The sequence below is a fragment of the Lithobates pipiens genome, unplaced genomic scaffold, assembly GCF_037356315.1.
Source record: "Lithobates pipiens isolate NorthernLeopardFrog02 unplaced genomic scaffold, aLitPip1_a1.2 Scaffold_19, whole genome shotgun sequence".
Lineage (NCBI taxonomy): Eukaryota > Metazoa > Chordata > Amphibia > Anura > Ranidae > Lithobates > Lithobates pipiens.
In genome coordinates, this window is record NW_027507764.1 from 9,776,833 (window position 1) to 9,795,160 (window position 18,328).

At 48.6% G+C, this 18,328-nt stretch overlaps 1 protein-coding gene across 3 annotated transcripts in view; it reads left to right on the plus strand.

Moving 5' to 3' along the window:
- LOC143995802 (uncharacterized) overlaps window positions 1-17,708 on the plus strand; it is a 30,766-nt gene extending 13,058 nt beyond the window's left edge. For 2 of the 3 annotated variants that reach the window (XM_077490513.1, XM_077490514.1), the window contains exons 3-5: window positions 4,382-4,555; window positions 4,647-4,770; window positions 15,548-17,708. In XM_077490513.1, coding sequence (XP_077346639.1) covers window positions 4,382-4,555; window positions 4,647-4,770; window positions 15,548-16,791 — 1,542 coding nt within the window. In that variant the 3' untranslated portion in view covers window positions 16,792-17,708. The remainder of the gene's footprint in view (window positions 1-4,381; window positions 4,556-4,646; window positions 4,771-15,547) is intronic. The other variant, XM_077490515.1, reaches the window with a different exon arrangement.
- The last annotated feature ends 620 nt before the right edge of the window (window positions 17,709-18,328 follow it).

Here is an 18,328-nt window from a genome sequence, read left to right on the forward strand (position 1 = left end):
GGAGGAGATTCAGGACAAATGGGTGATCTCTTCGGTATCTCTGGGCTACAGGCTAGAATTTCAGAAGATTCCACCCTTTCGTTTTCTAAGGTCAAGGATCCCCAAGGATCCAATAGAGCGGAAATCGCTACTCCTGGCCTTAGATCAGTTACTATCCCAGGGTGTGATAGTAGAGGTGAGCCCGAAAGATCAGGGTTCAGGTTTTTATTCGAATCTCTTCACCGTCCCAAAACCAAACGGAAGTGTCAGACCTATCTTGGATCTGAGAGACTTGAACCGGTTTCTACACATCCAGACCTTCCGGATGCAGTCTATACGCACTGTGGTTTCCTCCCTGCAAGGGGGAGAATTCATGGCATCAATAGATATCAGAGATGCATATCTCCATGTGCCAATATTTCCCGCGCACCAGAAGTTCCTAAGGTTCGCGGTAGAGCAACGCCACTTTCAATTTGTGGCCCTGCCATTCGGCCTAGCCACGGCCCCCCGAGTCTTCACAAAGATTCTAGACCCTCTCTTAGCAACTTTAAGAGTTCAGGGCATAGCCGTCAGGGCTTACCTAGACGACTTGCTTCTCGTAGAGAGAACTATAACGAGCCTAAGTCGCAGCGTCACCAAAACGCTGGAGCATCTGGGCCGCCTAGGTTGGATTATAAACCTAGAAAAGTCGTCTCTGCAACCGACCACCAGGTTGGATTACCTGGGTCTCATTATCGACACCGCTCAGGGCAGGGTGTTCCTTCCAGGGCCAAAGGCCTTGGCCATTGGAGATCTGGTGCGCCTAGTTCTGGGCAGAAGATCTCCCTCTATTCGTCTATGTATGAGACTGTTGGGAAAGATGGTCGCCTCATTCGAGGCCGTCCCATTTGCCCAGTTCCACTCAAGGCCCCTGCAAAGATGCATCCTTGCGATTTGGAACAGGAAGCCCCAATTCCTGGATCTTCCTATGCGTTTATCCCCCCGGGCACGCAAGAGTCTTGTTTGGTGGTTACAAACCAGAAATTTGCTAAAAGGCAAAACATTTCTTCCCCTCTCATGGAAGATTGTCACAACGGATGCCAGCCTGACAGGCTGGGGAGCCGTATTAGAGGGAACATGCTCGCAGGGAAAATGGTCTGCGACCGAAAGTCTGTTGCCCATAAATATCCTAGAGATTCGGGCAGTTTACATGGCACTCAGAGAGTGGTCTCACAGACTGCGAGGCTTCCCGGTTCGGATTCAGTCCGACAATGCCACCGCGGTGGCTTATATCAATCACCAGGGCGGTACCAGAAGTCTGGTGGCCCAAAAAGAGGTGAATCGCATACTTGTCTGGGCAGAAGAGCATGTTCCGTGCCTCTCTGCAGTCTTCATCCCAGGAGTGGAGAATTGGCAGGCGGATTATCTCAGCCGCCAGCAGTTGTGCCCAGGAGAATGGGCTCTGCACCCCGATGTGTTTCGAGACATATGTTACAAATGGGGCTCTCCAGACGTGGATCTTTTTGCGTCCAGATTCAACAGGAAACTGGACAACTTTGTGTCAAGGACAAGAGATGCACTTGCTCAGGGGTCAGATGCTCTGACGGTTCCCTGGAATCAGTACAATCTGATCTATGCCTTCCCCCCGAACCCGCTACTGTCACGGTTCCTGGGAAGGGTCAAGAGGGAGGCGAAGTCGGTCCTTCTAGTGGCCCCGGCTTGGCCCAGGCGACCATGGTTCACAGAAATCATGAAGCTAGCAGTGGGCAGGCCATGGACCCTCCCCCTCCGGCCAGATCTGCTCTCGCAGGGCCCAATTTACCATCCTGCTTTACGCAGTCTGAATTTGACGGTCTGGCTGCTGAGACCCACATTTTAAAAGACCGTGGTCTTTCGGGGCCAGTCCTTTCCACTCTGGTCAATGCCAGAAAGCCGGCCTCCAGGCGTATCTATTACAAGATCTGGAGGGCATATGTTTCCTGGTGTGAACCCAGGAGATGGCATCCCAGAAGGTATGTCATTAACAGAATCTTGGCCTTTCTCCAATCAGGCCTTGAATTGAATTTGGCCATAAGCACCATCAAGGTGCAGATTTCGGCCCTGTCGGTCTTTTTTCAAAGACCGCTTGCATCACATTCCCTGATACGGGCCTTTATCCAGGGGGCTATGCGGATGAGACCGCCAGTCAGACCTCCGGTATGCCCATGGGATCTGAATTTGGTTCTCTCGGCCTTAGTAGCCCAACCATTTGAACCTTTGCATCTTGCTTCGTTAGTCCTCTTGACAAAGAAGCTAGTCTTCCTAGTAGCCATATCCACGGCTAGAAGGGTATCAGAATTGGCAGCTCTTTCTTGTAAAGAGCCCTATTTAATTATCCATAAGGACCGGGTGGTTATGCGTCCCAACAGGTCCTTTCTACCTAAGGTGGTTTCAGGGTTTCATCTGAATCAAGATATAATCCTACCATCCTTTTTTCCAAATCCTCAGTCCACAGAGGAAGAATCCTTACACACTTTAGATGTGGTTAGAGCAATCAGTCTTTATCTTCAAGCAACTGCTCAGATAAGAAAAACTGACTGCTTATTTATTCTGCCAGAAGGCCCTAGAAGGGGTCAGGCAGCGTCAAAGTCCACTCTCTCGAGATGGATCAGACAGGTTATTTCTCAGGCCTATAGCTTAAAGGGGAAGATTCCTCCTTTTCAGGTGAAAGCGCACTCTACTAGGGCTGTCAGTGCTTCTTGGGCAGTGCATCACCAGGCCTCCCTGGCTCAGATCTGTAAGGCTGCGACTTGGTCATCAATCCATACATTCACCAGATTCTATCAGGTGGATGTCAGAGGGCAAGAGGATATCGCCTTCGGGCGCAGTGTACTGCAGGCTGCAGTTTAGGTCCTCAGGTCCCTGGCGGTCTATGCTTATGATCTGTGTCTCCCTCCCCTCAACCTGAGCATTGCTTTGGGACATCCCACTATGTAATGAAGCTCCTGTGTCCCGTGATGTATGATCAAGAAAATGGGATTTTTATATACAGCTTACCTGTAAAATCCTTTTCTTGAGAGTACATCACGGGACACAGGGCTCCCGCCCCTCTTGGGTTTTACGTGGTTCTTATTGCTTTGCTACAAAACTGAGGTGCCTCCCGGATGGGAGGGGTTATATAGGGGAGGAATTCTCCTTAATTAGGGTCAACCAGTGTCCAATCACCAGAGGTGCCTATATAACCCACTATGTAATGAAGCTCCTGTGTCCCGTGATGTATGATCAAGAAAAGGATTTTACAGGTAAGCTGTATATAAAAATCCCATTTTTTTTCTCGAAATTTTCGGTCTTTTTCCATTTATATAAAAAAAAATAAAAAAAATCGCAGAGGCAATCAAATACCATCAAAAGAAAGCTCTATTTGTGGGAAGAAAAGGACGCAAATTTCGTTTGGGTACAACATTGCATGACCGCGCAATTACCAGTTAAAGCAGCGCAGTGCCAAATTGTAAAAAGACCTTTGGTCCTTAGGCTGACAATTGGTCCGGGGCTGAAGTGGTTAATAGACCAAAAGAGAGCAAATAAGATTAGTTCATTGTTGGAAATTAGGGTAATAAGTGATAGGGGGCGCTAGAGATCTAGAATCCTCAAGTTGATAAAAAAAAAAAAAAGTTGCAGGGCATGGAGAAGAAACGAAATTGATCTGTAGTAAAAATTAGCACACGTTACACATTGTTAGGATCAGTTAACCCCTTGATCGCCTCAATGTTAAACTCTTCCCAGCCAGTGTCATTAGTACAGTGACAATGTATAGTATTGTATTATCACCAATCACTGTATTAGTGTCACTGGCGATGTCAGTAGTCAGTTTTCACAAAGTGTCAGTTAGTGTCAGATTGCTCTCTGCACTATCACAGTCCCAATAAAAGTTACTGATCGCCACCATTTAAAAAAAAAAAAAAAAAAAAATCTCAGTATCTAACATAATTTGATGCTATATCTTTCACATAAACCAATCAATATACACTTATTGGGATTTTTTATTTTTTTATTTTACCAAAGACATGTAGCAGAATACATTTTGGCCTCAATTTATGAAGAAGTTCGATTATTTTTTTTATTTTTATTTTTTTATTTTTTTTATTTTAATTTGATATTTTTTTTTAGCAGAAAGTAATTTTTTTTTTAACATTTTCTGTTCTATTTTGTTTATAAAATAAAAAAAACTTAGTGGTGATCAAATACCAACAAAAGAAAGCTCTATCTGTGTGAAACAAAAAATGATATACAGTAAATGTAATTTGGGTACAGCGCTGCATGACCGCACAATTAGCAGTTAAAGTAGCGCAGTGCTCAATAGGAAAAAAATGGCCTGGTCATGAAAAGGGTAAAACCTTCCGCACCCTACCTTTTTAACCTAACATTTAGATCTCCTAATACACAGGAATTCTCCATAGTGAAGAGGACATCCCATGATCATGTGACACTCGGCAGCCAGTCCCATTCATCAAAAGGATGGAACAGAAGCCAAGTTCCCACCATGGAGCCTTCTCCAGAAAGGAATGGCAAGAAGATTCTGGAGGTCATCAACAAGATCGTAATGCTTCTGACGGGAGAGGTGAGCGGTGCCGGGAATTCTGGGGCGTTATCCGGGATCAGAAGCGTTATGTCTGGATGGTGACTGTCTCATTGTGTGTGTGTGTTGTCAGGTTCCTATCAGGTGTCAGGATGTGGCCGTCTATTTCTCCATGGAGGAGTGGGACTTCATAGAAGGACACAAGAATCTGTCTGAGGACATCATGATTGAGAACCTGCACCTCTTCACATTGCCAGGTAAGTGGAGGGTTTCATACAATTTATGTACAATTCAGATTGGCTAGATGTGTAAGTCCTTGTACACACGGTCGCAGATTCCGACGGAATGTGTCCAATCGGACCGTTTTGTCGGATATTCCGACTGTGTGTGGTCTCCACCGGACTGTTTCCGTCGGAGTATCCAACGGACCAAGTTTTCCAACTTGTTGGTAAAATTTTCCGACAAAATGCTCCGATCGGACATACTCCGATCATGTGTAGAGAAATCCGATCGGACAAAGTGCCACGCATGCTCAGATCAAATTCCTACACCAAAGCTATTGGCTACTAGCCTGAACGTAGTCCCGTCGTAACAAAATAACGTCATCACATCGGATTTTCCGACAACTTTGTCCGACTGTGTGTATGCAACAGTTTTGGACTAAATCCGACGGATTTGGTTGTCGGAATCTCCGATCGTGTGTACAAGGGCTAACAGAGACGTTTTGCTTAATTTCCACTGCAAAAGGCACTAGAACTGCCTTTCTCAACCTTTCCAACACAGAGGAACCCTTAAAAATAACTTTCCGGTCTCAGGGTGCGACGGAACCTATCTCCTCACACTACGCTTGAGTGCTTCCGTCAGTATACCGCTTTCTAAGTCCTGGAACACGAGTCCAATGGATCTAGCTATAAGAACCCCCAAGAACTAGACAACACCAGTCTTGGAGTACATCAGGAATAGCCTTTTCTTTGAGATCTCCCACAAATATATACAGCAAATTACTAAAACCTAACCTAATTAGCATGAGCTAATTATCTAAACATTGACCCAGACTAGTTGACTTAGGCCGCGTACACACGGGCGGATTGTATGGCCTACTTAGTCCGTCATACTTTCGAATGAACGGACTTGACCACACACGGATAGCCAAACAGTCCGACGAAAGCTTGCGCGATGACGTGTACAGCACGTACGACGGGACTAGAAATAGGAAGTCCAATACACTGCAATGCAACCTTCCGCCGTGTAAATCCTTTCTGAGCATGCGCCATTCTTAGTCCGTCCAACTAGCCTACTGACGAGCGGATTGTCCGCTGAAACCAAAGTATGACGGACAGAATTACGGAAATTCCGAAATTCTTAGTACGCCAGACTGCACGCTGAAAAAGTCCGCTGAAGCCCACACACGAGCGGACTGTCCGCTGAAATGTGTTTCAACGGACTAAGTACGCCATACAGTCCGCCCGTGTGTACGCGGCTTTAGAGATAAGACTTTTCAGGGTACGTCTCCTAGCTCACTGACTGACTATTCAATATACATTACCATAAACATCAACACAGGGTTAATTAGCACAAACAACATTGTGTGGAATACTCTTACAAGCCAGACTAGACTCATTTACACAACAGACAGGTGGCTGGAGTTGATGACATTAGCATCTAACAGTTGTGTCCCAACAGTGTGATTCAGTCTATTGCTAATATGGCACATACATATCCAGAGTCTCTATTTTGAGGGGGGAGAGGCATGGACCTGAATCCAAGTAACACTTCAGGGGTCCCCAGGCATACAGCTCACAAAGAGCACCGTTCCCCCAAATGCCAGGGTCCATGAATCGCAAGGCAAGAGGCTCGCATTCAGTCCCCTCCAACAGCCTCTGTCCCAGCTAGGCAGGGCCGGATTAACATAGGGGCTATTGGAGCTGCAGCTTCTCTCCTGTACATAGTGCCCACTGTCATACCCTCCACACACCTGTACATATTGCTCACTGTCATACCCTTCACACTCTTCTCTTATACATAGTGCCCAATGTAAAAAAGAGGGGGGGGGGAAATAATTTACAAGGGAGATGGGACTTTAAATGCAGCACATGGAAGCAAAACGATAAAAGGGTGAATGTAAAGGAGTTTTATTGATACATCAATCAAAATATACAAAATTACATAATAATAGTACAATATAATAGATAGAAAGTGGTAATGCAAAATAACATACATATAATAATACATATGATAAAGATGGACAAAACAATATAAATATGGATAAAAATATTTTTATCCATATTTATATTGTTTTGTCCATCTTTATCAATGCACGTAATTAGTGAAATCATTATCATATGTATTATTATATGTATGTTATTTTGCATTACCACTTTCTATCTATTAAATTGTACTATTATTATGTAATTTTGTATATTTTGATTGATGTATCAATAAAACTCCTTTACATTCGCCCTTTTATCGTTTTGCTTCCATGTGCTGCATTTAAAGTCCCATCTCCCTTGTAAATTATTCCCCCCCCCCCTCTTTTTTGGTTAGGTAATTGGGATGGATATTCACGACCTTACCAGGCCGTGTTATCATTTAAAGTCCCTAGGGATGGAATTATTGGGCCTTACCAGGCCATGTTTTCCTCAAAGTCCCTATCTTTTATAAAACGTCTATAGTGCCCAATGTCATACCCTCTACACTCCTCTGCTGTGCGTACTGCTCACTGTCATACCCTTCACACTCCTCTCCTGTACATAGTGCCTTCTGCCATACCCTCTGCACTCCTCTCATGTACATAGAGCCCACTGTGGGGCCCGGGCACTTCCATCTTCACCCGGACTTCCTTCTGGGTTCTGTGCCTTCCGTCACTTGCCTTGGCCAGGCTGCGTTGATGTCATTCCCACACATCCTCATGTGCATCCTTTCTCTCTCATCCTCCCTCCCTTACCCTTCACACCTCTTACATCCCCTTTCTCTCTCTCTCTCTCTCTCATCCTCCCTCTCTCTCTTTAATTTAATTTGTTATAACAAAAAATAGTTAGCATTTTTATTTATTTATTGTTTATAAAAGGCCCCACCAAAATCCTCAGCACCAGACCCATGATGTTCTTCATCTGGCCCTGCGGCTAGGTCTGTCACATTTCTCCCCTTTCGGCAGGAGACTAACACAGGAGGAGACCCCAGACGGGTTGACTCTGAAGTTAGTCAGGGGTTCTAGCCCCCCCAATGCTGGTATCCACACAGTAATCCAAACAAATTGTTCCAAACAGAGTATTCCTCATCCAGCCAACCTCTGCCTCTCTCAGAGAACATATCCGCGGCTGGGGAGAGGCCTGGACTGGCCCGTCACCCTGGAGTCTTTTCAGCCGCTGGAGAGAAGACAGGGTGGCTGTACTCACTCCATCAGGCTGTTGGGGATCTGGGCCGACTGCCCAGCATCCCTGGGGTATACAAGTGGAGACTGAAGTTCCATCCACCAATATCAGCTCAAGCTGCAGTTGTGAAGTGCAGATTGCATTCTCTCCTTGGGTCCTGATCTGCTGCTCGGGAGTGACCACCACCTCCTCACCCTGGGCCTCCAGAACTGCCACAGGTGTGGGGCAGAGGTCTTGGACCCTCTGTCCATTTGCCAGCACTTTAGCTGGGTTGGCGTCATCATTCTGGGGCGCCGTCTGCTGCTGGACAGTGTGACCGATTGCCCCAGCTTCCTGAAGCTGTAGAGACATTGTAGGTGCTAGGCAGAGGCCAGCAGCGCTCTACCCTGTTGCCAGTGATTCGGCTGGGAGTAGCAGCTTCACTGGTCGCCGGAGTGAGGGGCCAACTGCCCCGGCTCCCTGGAACTTCACAATTGTTGCCAGTGCTGGGCAGAGGTTGGTAGCACTCTGCCCCAGTGGCAGCACTTCTGCTGGGGCCTCCACATCCTCCACTCTGGTTAACCATTGTGGCAGGAGGCTGTCTTCCTCCATTCCCAAACTGTGTAGCTGACATTGGTAAGGGGAGCTGGCTGATTCCTTTTCCATTCCCTCATCTGGCTGTTGGGATAACATGTCTGTGGTATTGTCTCCCAGGTGCACAAATCTTTGCTGGGGAGGAAAGACTGCTTCCTCCACCCTGGCCAACTGTTGGGGGGGGGGGGGGGGAGGGGGCGACAAACACCTCCTCTCCCTTCTCCCCCTGTATCTGCTGCTGGGAAGTGATTACCACCTTCTCGCCCTGAGCCTCCGGAACTGCCACAGGTGTGGGGCAGAGGTCTTGGACCCTCTGTACGGTGACCAGCGCTTCAGCTGGGGAAGTTCCTTGTAACTCCACAGATACTGCTGTTGGTGATGGGCAGAGCACAGTGAAGTTTGGCCCTAATACCAGCTCGTCTGCTGGAGGCTCATCGGGTTGTTTTTCCTCAGCAGAAAAGTCTATCAAATCCCCTGTCTCTGCAACTGGTGTCTGGGGATAGAGGTTCACCACCTCCTGTCCGTGGAACCCAGAAGATGGCATCGGTGCTGAGCAGAGGTTAGCAGAGCTCTGCGTGTTGTCAGAACTTCAGCTTAGGGGACAACAATCTCCAGATTTTCCACTGCCGATTCTCTGGCATGCTGCTGGAGGGGCACATTCCTCCATCCAAGATCATCCCATGCAGAAACAGGATCATCAAGGTCAGTCAGCACTTGCTGCATCCGCCATAAGACCTCCGCGTCCATAGCTGCGGGGGCAGGTTGGCAAAGCGCACTGTATCTCTGCCACATGGCCGACTCTTCAGCCAGGATTTCAGAGTTGTCCACTGGCATTTCCTTATAGGCAAGGGGAGCCCAGCCCTGGCACTGAGCAGCCGTCTGTAGGCGATCTCCAGCTCCCATTCCTGAACGGCCAGAAACTCTATATCTTCCAGTGCCCAGTGCACTTCCGAGACGTTCAGTAGCCCTTCTCTAAAATCCATGATTTCGTCCAACCGCCACTCCAAATCACTCCCAAAGTTAGTTCCCTGTCAGCTTCACATACAACAATCCCAGGCCACCGTAGCTTAAGCCTTCCATTGAGCTATCATCCGCTATCCAGGGACATGCTTGGGATAAATGCCACCGGAGGGCTCTGTACCTCTCCTCCAGCTTCATCTCTGCCCAGACCAGCCTGCTTAATTCAGCTGTCTGCTCCTTGTGCGGTTTTTCTCCCAAAAACAGCACCCGCAATCCATACTGCGACCAGTACCTTTCCTGTTTGGAGGGGAGAACTTTTCCTTGGTGACGCTGCTCACGGGCTAGCCATTCCTTCCAGAGTTCACAGCGAATAGAATCAAACCATCCCAGCAGGACCTGCTCTGATACTGGTCCTCTGTGCTGTAGCTGCATCTCTCGCAACCTCCTTCTGAATTCCTTTTCCATGGCAGCTGGTATCTGTACCTCTCCTCCTCTCCTGCTATCCGGACCTTGGATCCAGGTGGAGGTTTGGATGTCCCAGACTGCAGGAAGTGTCCCACTGCTTACCAACAATGTGACGGAACCTATCCCCCACACTCCGCTTGAGTGTTTCCTTCTGTATATCGCTTCCTAAGTCCTGGAACACGAGTCCAATGGATCTGGCTATAAGAACCCCCAAGAACCAGACAACACCAGTCTTGGAGTACATCAGGAATAGCCTTTTATTTGAGATCTCCCATAAATATATACAGCATGATGACTAAAACCTAACCTAATTAGCATTAGCTAATTATCTAATCATTTACCCAGACTAATTGACTGAGAGATGAGACTTTTCAGGGTATGTCTCCTAGCTCACTGACTGACTATTCAATATACATTACCATAAATATCAACACAGGGTTAATTAGCACAAACAACAATATGTGGAATACTCTTACAAGCCAGACTAGACTCATTTACACAACAGACAGGTGGCTGGAGTTCATGACATTAGCATCTAATGCCCCGTACACACGAGCGGATTTTTCGACATCCAAACTCCGACGGACTGAGTCCGTCAGACTATCCGATCGTGTGTGGGCTGCAACGGACTTTAGCTTCGCTAAAGTCTGACGGACTTTAGAAATGAAGCATGCTTCAAATTTTCCCGACGGAACTCCGCCGGACCCGGTCCCCTTCGAATAATTCGCTCGTGTGTGTGCTACTCCGACGGACTAAAACCGACGCTAGGGCAGCTATTGGCTACTGTCTATGAACTTCCTACGTCGAATCCAGTCGTACGTCATCACGTTCGACTCCGTCGGAGTTTGGTGTGATGGTGTGTGGTCAAGTCCGTTCGGTCGAAAAGTCCGCCAGAACTCCGGCGGAACTCCTTTGGAGGTCTGTCAGACTTAATCCCTCTCGTGTGTACGGGGCATAACAGTTTGTGTCCCAACAGTTCAGTCTATTGCTAATATGGCAAATGCATATCTAGAGTCTGTGTGTCTTGTGGGGCGGCATGGACCTGAATCCAAGTAACACCTCAGGGGTCCCCAGGCATACAGCTCACAAAGAGCACCCTTCCCCCAAATGCCAGGGTCCATAATCGCAAGGCAAGAGGCTCGCATTCAGTCCCCTCCAACAGCCTCGGTCCCGGCTAGGTCTGTCGCAGACATACCTCCCAACCTTTTGAGATGGGAATGAAGGACACTTATTGACAAAAGTATGTAGGCATAGGACACGCCCCCTCCCCCGCCACATCCTCCCTTCAAGGATCATCATCCAAAAAAAAAAAAAGAAAAGAAGATTAATTATTAGTTAAACCCACAACTGCTATTTTTTTTTACCACTACTATTCCTTCTGGATTTTGAAATTTACAAATGCAGCAATTTACAATTGGGATGAAAGGTTTAGGGCTGGGAAACACTTTTTGAAAAATAAATAATGCATTTTATATAAAACTATATAGATCAGATTAAAATGAGGGACACAGAAGGACGGGGGTACTTTGTTCAAAATCAGGGACAGTTGGGAGCTATGGCACTGGCAGACAATGAGCAGTTGGTTAAGTAGAGGAGTCTGGTAACAGCCTTCATGATAGACTGAAGAGGGGATGGCCAATAGAGAGGGAGGGCAATAAGTAGGAAGTTCCAATAGTCAAGGCGAGAGATAACAAGGAAGTGAATTAGTAGTTTGGTGGTTTCATTAGTTAGAAAGGGGCGAATTTTTGAGATGTTACAGAGGTGAAGTCTACAAATCAAGGAAGGAGGCGTAGACAGGGCCGCTGATAAGCCAGTACAACTGGCCCTGTTGTACCGGGCCCAGCCAGCAAGGCAATCTGCGCAGAGAACGAAAGGAAAAAAATATATATATTTCTCCAGCCAGCACGAGATGGGGTCTGACCACCAGAGAGATGAGGAGCTACAGGCGCAGCAGCACCAACCAGAGGCTGGGGAGGAGGAGGAGGAGGAGAACACTTTCCGGACAGTAAGAGAACTCAGGGCACAGGGGTTGGTTTCAGTTTAGCAGCACCGACGGCAAGTAGCCCGGATGTGCGACTAGCTCACATTACACTGACATTTCTACTCCTGTCCCTTGTGTCAGTGAGGAGAATAGACCCGCGGAAGCCTCTCCTACACTACTATCTACATAATTTTGCCTCCCAGTAGGATGTCTGACTGCTAATTCTCCCGAATGTAGCTGGAAGCCAATTGGTCTGTTGCTCTGTCACTCAAAGCTGCACCTGCCTCCTCCGGACGTCCAGGCTGTGCAGGAAATACAATGTGCATCCTGGAGATTTAAATGTCTGCTGGAGAAAGCGTGGTAAGAGCCAGTGGCCTCTCGTTATAGTTGTACACTGTGCCCTGTTTACCATCAATGGTGAACATGTGTGCAGAGGGGTGCACTGAGGGAACATGTGTGCAGCGATGACACATATGTACATGAGGGTAAAGCAATGGAACAGGTGTACTGTAATAGAACATGTGTGCAGAGGTGTACTGTACTTCATATAATGGGGGGTCCCTATGTGTCCTGAGGACAGTGTACTCATAATGGGCGACCCCCTGTCATTTGGATGGGGGAGATGTAACTCTTTATACTGAGACACCCCTGTGTGTCCTGACTCACTGGGGAGGAGCCAGGGGTGGGGCAGAAGGAGGGACCAGGGGTGGGGCTGAAGGGGGCCCCGTCAGGTAGGCTGTAGGGGGCCCCATGATTTCTATGTAGCGCTGACCCCCAAAGGAGCTTTGGGCTTACCGTTACCTCCTTGTTTGCTTCTCTGTCTTGGGGTTCCTGTGGTAGATGGCCCAAAGAATGTGGAAACTGACACTGAATCCTCTTTTGGGTTATTTATTTAGAACAGAGTCTTTCAATAAAGGGTAGAGGGTTAGGAGTGAGTTCAGGCACTTGGATTGCAAAAATGGAAGTCTTTAGAGAAAATCCAGAGAATAGAGACTATTTCACAACTGGATTTAACAACCCCCGGATAGGCCTCTCTCAGTAGGCCCAGCAGTCGGTGGGATGCTCGGTAAAGTCTCTGCCACAGACTTGTGAGATACACTTGAGCGTTACTGAGGGATATGGACAAATTTAAAGAACTGACATACGTTAGCAGGTTCTCTCAGCCAATCCGGCGATACCATATGTGTTGATCCAGGTTGCATCCTTGCACTAAGCCTCCAGGCTCCTCCAGAGAAACCAGCCTTGTGCATGGTCTTCTCCTGAAAGAGTCCTCCTCTGGGGTTCTTCAGTTGCTGGGCCTCTCCCTTCAGATGAGACGGCACTGGACCACCCTTGGATCAGTAAGCCCCGAAATCTACTCGGGCCTGTCCCCTCAGTTGCGTTGCCTCGGGCCAGCCGGCCCCGAGACTCAGGATGCCAGGAGGACAATGGGGCTGGGTCAGGAGGACCACCAGAACTGAACAGACAGAGAATAATCGCACAAAGACCCCCCCCCCCCCCCGTCACCGTGGCGTCGGTACCTTAAATAACAGCCCCCAGAATGCACAGCAGGAAAACACTCCCACTGGGCTGGTACCGAGAGAATAGTGGCATTCAATGCACCCAGCTAGACTGCGTTTCTACTCTTGCCAGCGGTGACATCGACACCTGCGGTCAAGGAGAACCCGGTGCTGCCCAGCTGGACTGGTACTGAAACCAGAAATTTTGAGAAATAGTCCCGAAACCCAACTGTGGCTTCAGGTAAATTAACTTTTCAAAAACCATAGCGCCTGCTCGTCAGGAGCCAGTGCTACATCTATCAGCGGTCCTGGGTGTAGATGGAGATTAGAAGTGGTCCAAGAACAGAGCCTTGGGGGGACCCCAACAGAGAGAGGAGGATACGGAGTTATAGGTAACACCGAAGGAATGCTATGATGGGCAGGAGGGGAATTAAAATAGAGCAGAATCTTGAAGGACAAGAGAGTTGAGTTTGAGAAGGAGCATGTGGTCAACATTATTGAAGGCTGTGGAGAGGTCTAGTAAGAGTATGGAATAATGGCATTTGTTTTTAGCAGTTAGCAAATCATTAGTGACTTTAAGCAAGGCAGTTTCTGTGACGTGCTGCCTGCAAAAGCCAGACTGCGATGCCGCGTACACACGATCAGACTATCTGGCGGACTTAGTCTGGCGGATAAACCGCCGGAAAGTCCGTCGGACTTTCGGAACGAGTGGACCTGCCCACACATGACCGGACTTTTCCGCCGGACTATGGCGGGAGTCCGCCATACTTTTGAAATGAACGGACTTGCCCACACATGGAGGAAAGTCCAACGCGTCTCCAGGTAGCCAGGACTAGCGAAGGAAGTCAATCTCGCCGCCTTCGTAAATAAAACACAACACACAAGGGTTTACTATCGGAAGCCTGGTCTTCTGTCCCCGCCTCTTCTTCCGACTTCGGGGGTCTTGTCCTCCTCTTCGGTTCTTCTTGCCGGGCCTCCGCGCCTTCTTCCAGCTCTTTTACAAGCGGTGGCCCGGTCTTCTATCGCCGCCTTCTCTTCTTGTTCTTGCGGAGGCCCGGCAAGAAGAACCGAAGAGGGGGACAAGACCCCCGAAGTCAGAAAAAGACCCCCGGGCGGCAGCGAAGAAGAAAGCCGGGCTCCTCCGCTAGTAAAAGAGCTAGCAGAAGATAGCGGAGGAATCAGGCGAGAAGACCCCCCTCAAGCCGGAAGAAGACCTCTGGAGCTGTGCAATAAATTATTTTAAACCCTTGTGTGTTGTTTTATTTACATTTTTTTTTCACAGGTGAATGGGTAGGGGTACATTGTACCCCAGACTCATTCACATAGGGCGGGGGGCCGGTATCTGGGTGCCCCCTTATTAAAGGGGGCTCCCGGATTCCGATAAGCCCCCCCTGCCCGCAGACCCCGACAACCAACGGCCAGGGTTGTCGAGAAGAGGCCCTTGTCCTCATCAACATGGGGACAAGGTGCTTTGGGGTGGGGGGGCCGCACAGCCTCCCCTTCCCCAAAGCACCCACCCATGTTGAGGGCACGCAGCCTGGTATAGCTCAGGAGGGGGGGGGCGCTCACTCGTCCCCACCCCCTTTCCTGACCGGCCGGGCTGCGTGCTCGGATAAGGGTCTTATATGGACCTTGGGGGGGACCCCAACGCTGTTTTTTCGGCGCAGGGCTTCCCCTTTAAGTCCATACCAGGTGACGGGGCCAGCGATGTGTCAGTCTCACCGCCGAAGGCGGCGACATTGACCTCCTTCGCTAGTCCCGGCTACCTGGAGCCGCGTTCAAAATGAACGGACTTTCCTCTGCGTGTGGGAAAGTCCGTTCATTTCAAAAGACTCGCGCACACACACAGCCGGATTGTAGTCCGGCGGACAATTTTTGAGTCAAAACTACTTTCTAAGTCTGCCGGACTTTTGGGGAGAAAAAAAGTTTGCCGGAGCCCACACACACGGGAGGATTGTCCGGCGGACTCTGGTCCACCGGACTTTTCTGCCGGATAGTTTGATCGTGTGTACGCGGCATGAGGGCGTCAAGAAGGTTGTTTTCCGTGAGGAAGGAGCTCAGATGGTTGTAGGCTAAACATTTTATAAGTGAGTGAATGAGGTGAATCAGAGAAAGGAGATGGGTTTTAAATTCCTCAGGTTGGTGAATGGAAAAATTCTTTACCATTTCCAATTCTTCTTTCCAGCAGATGGCCAACACAACAGTGACAACATTGAGGAAGTTCTGATCACTTCTGACATAGAAGAAGATGATGACATCACATCCAATTCCTCAGAAGAAAACCCCATCACCCCGTATTTCCATCCAGAACTTCACTGTGAGGATCTGTCATCTGAGCCCTCTATACATGGAGGGTTTTATCCCGATTACCCACCCCCCACCACCTATCCTACGACATATAATGTGGGTGGGCATTTCCCGTTTGATGAGTGCGGTCAACGTTTTGCTGAGAAAGCCGAGCTCAGGCCTCCACAGACAGTTCGCACCATAGAGAAGCTTCATCCATGTCCCGAGTGCGGGGAATGCTTTCCCTGCAGATCAGGCCTGATTGGACACGAGAGGGTTCACACCGGGGAGAAGCCGCATTCCTGCCCCGAATGTGGGAAAAGATTCCCCCGCAAATCGGCGCTCCTCAGACACGAAAGCATTCACACGGGAGAGAAGCCGTATTCCTGCCCCAAGTGCGAAAAAAGCTTTTCCCGCAAATCGGCTCTTCTCATACACGAGATCATTCATACGGGGGAGAAGCCCTATCTGTGTTTCAAGTGCGGCAAACGTTTCCCCCGCAAATCGGATCTGGTCATTCACGAGCGAGTTCACACGAAGGACAAGCCGTACGCGTGTTCCGAGTGCGGGAAATGTTTCTCCCAGAAATCTGAACTAATTAAACACAAAAGAGTCCACACGGGGGAGAAGCCATATACGTGCTCGGAGTGCGGGAAGTGTTTTTCACAGAAATCCATCCTTAACAGACACGAACGGGTCCACACGGGCGAGAAGCCGTTTTCGTGCTCGGAGTGCAACAAATGCTTTTCCCGCAAGTCGTATCTCATGGTGCACAGGAGGGTGCACACGGGGGAGAAGCCGTATTCCTGTCCCGAGTGCGGGAAATGTTTCTCCCACAAAATGGCTCTTAACAGGCACGAAAGCGTCCACACAGGGGGCAAGTCGTATTCGTGTTCTGAGTGCGGGAAATGTTTTACCCAGAAGCTGCACCTTATTAAACACGATCGGGTTCACACCGGGGAGAGGCCGTATTCCTGCGCAGAGTGCGGGAAATGTTTTTCCCAGAAGTCGGATCTTAGCAGACATCAGAGGGTTCACACGGGGGTGAAGCCATATTCCTGCTCCCTATGTGGGAGGTCCTTTTCCCGTAAATCGTATCTGATTGCACATGACAGAGTTCACCAGGGGGAGCACCCAAACTAATCAGGAATTGTACGTCATCACAGACCGCACCCCAGGCCTTTGAGGGTCTTCATGGAGAGGCAGTATGGGAAAACCAAAGATGTACTTTATGCCACATCCAGAGGATACCATGTTGGGATGTTGGGGTTCAGGAATACGCACGGGAGCAGGACCGGTTTTAAGGCAGGGCAAAGGGGGCAGTTGCCCTGGGCCCCATCATTGTAGAGGGGCCCAAAGCAGCTGCCTCATACTTGCTAACTATCCCAGTTTAAATTCCCTTATCCCTTGAAGTTTTAGTCCTGTGCTGTGTCCCAATATCTCAGTGTAAACTTCTGCTGCTGCTGCCCAGCTACAGATGGCTCACCTGCAGACCCTGTGTTTACATGTAAATAACCTGCATTGATATGTAAATAGCCGTTGACCGCGGCATTGATATTTAAATAGCGGCGGCATTCATATGTATATCATGTCCCCCTGAGGTCACATCCACCATCACTTCTGCTGAATGCTGCCCACTGGGGAGGTAAAGGAGCATGCTTAAAAGTCCTGCCTACAACTGTGGTCATTAAGCCTAACATCATGTTCTGCAAAAGTAAGCAAATTGGAGGTGGAACCCTTCTTCAAAATAACATGGTGCCATAGCACCCTAATTTTGGTAACCGATCAGTGAGCAGTAATGCTGTGCACTAACCTCTTGCAACAAATCAGTGAGCGGTATTAACCACTTCAATACCGGGCACTTAAACACCTTCCTGTCCAGACCAATTTTGAGCTTTCAGCGCTGTCGCACTTTGAATGACAATTGCGCGGTCGTGCTACACTGTACCCAAATGAAATTTTTATCATTTTTTTCCCACAAATAGAGCTTTCTTTTGGTGGTATTTGATCACCTCTGCAGTTTTTATTTTTTGCTAAACAAATAAAAAAAATACCGAAAATTTTGAGAAAAAAAATTATTTTTTTTTGTTTCAGTTTCAAAACTTTGTAAATAAGTAAATTTTCTCCTTCACTGATGGGCACTGATGGGGATACACTGATGGATAATGATGAGGTAGCACCAATGAAGTGGCACTGATGAGGTGGCATTTATGGACACTGATATGTGGCACTGATAGGCACTGATGGGTGGCACTGATGGGTGGCACGGATAGGCACTGATAGCTGGCATGGATGGGCATGGATGGGCGGCATGGATGGGCATGGATAGGCAGCACAGGTGGGCATGGATAGGCAGCACAGGTGGGCATGGGTAGGTGGCACAGGTGGGCATGGGTAGGCGGCACAGGTGGGCATGGATGGGCACTGATAGGTGGCATGGATGGGCAATGATAGGCGGCACGGATGGGAACTGATAAGCGGCATTGTATTATTATACTGTACTAATGGATGCCAATCAGTGCCAAGCAATAATGCATGCCAATCAGTGATGCCCATTGTGGGCACTGATTGGCATCCATTATGGGTACTGATTGGCATCCATTGTGGCACTGAGTGGAATCCCTGGTGGTCTAGGGTGGCATACCTTATCCTGACCATCCCTGGTGGTCTGGTGGCGTCC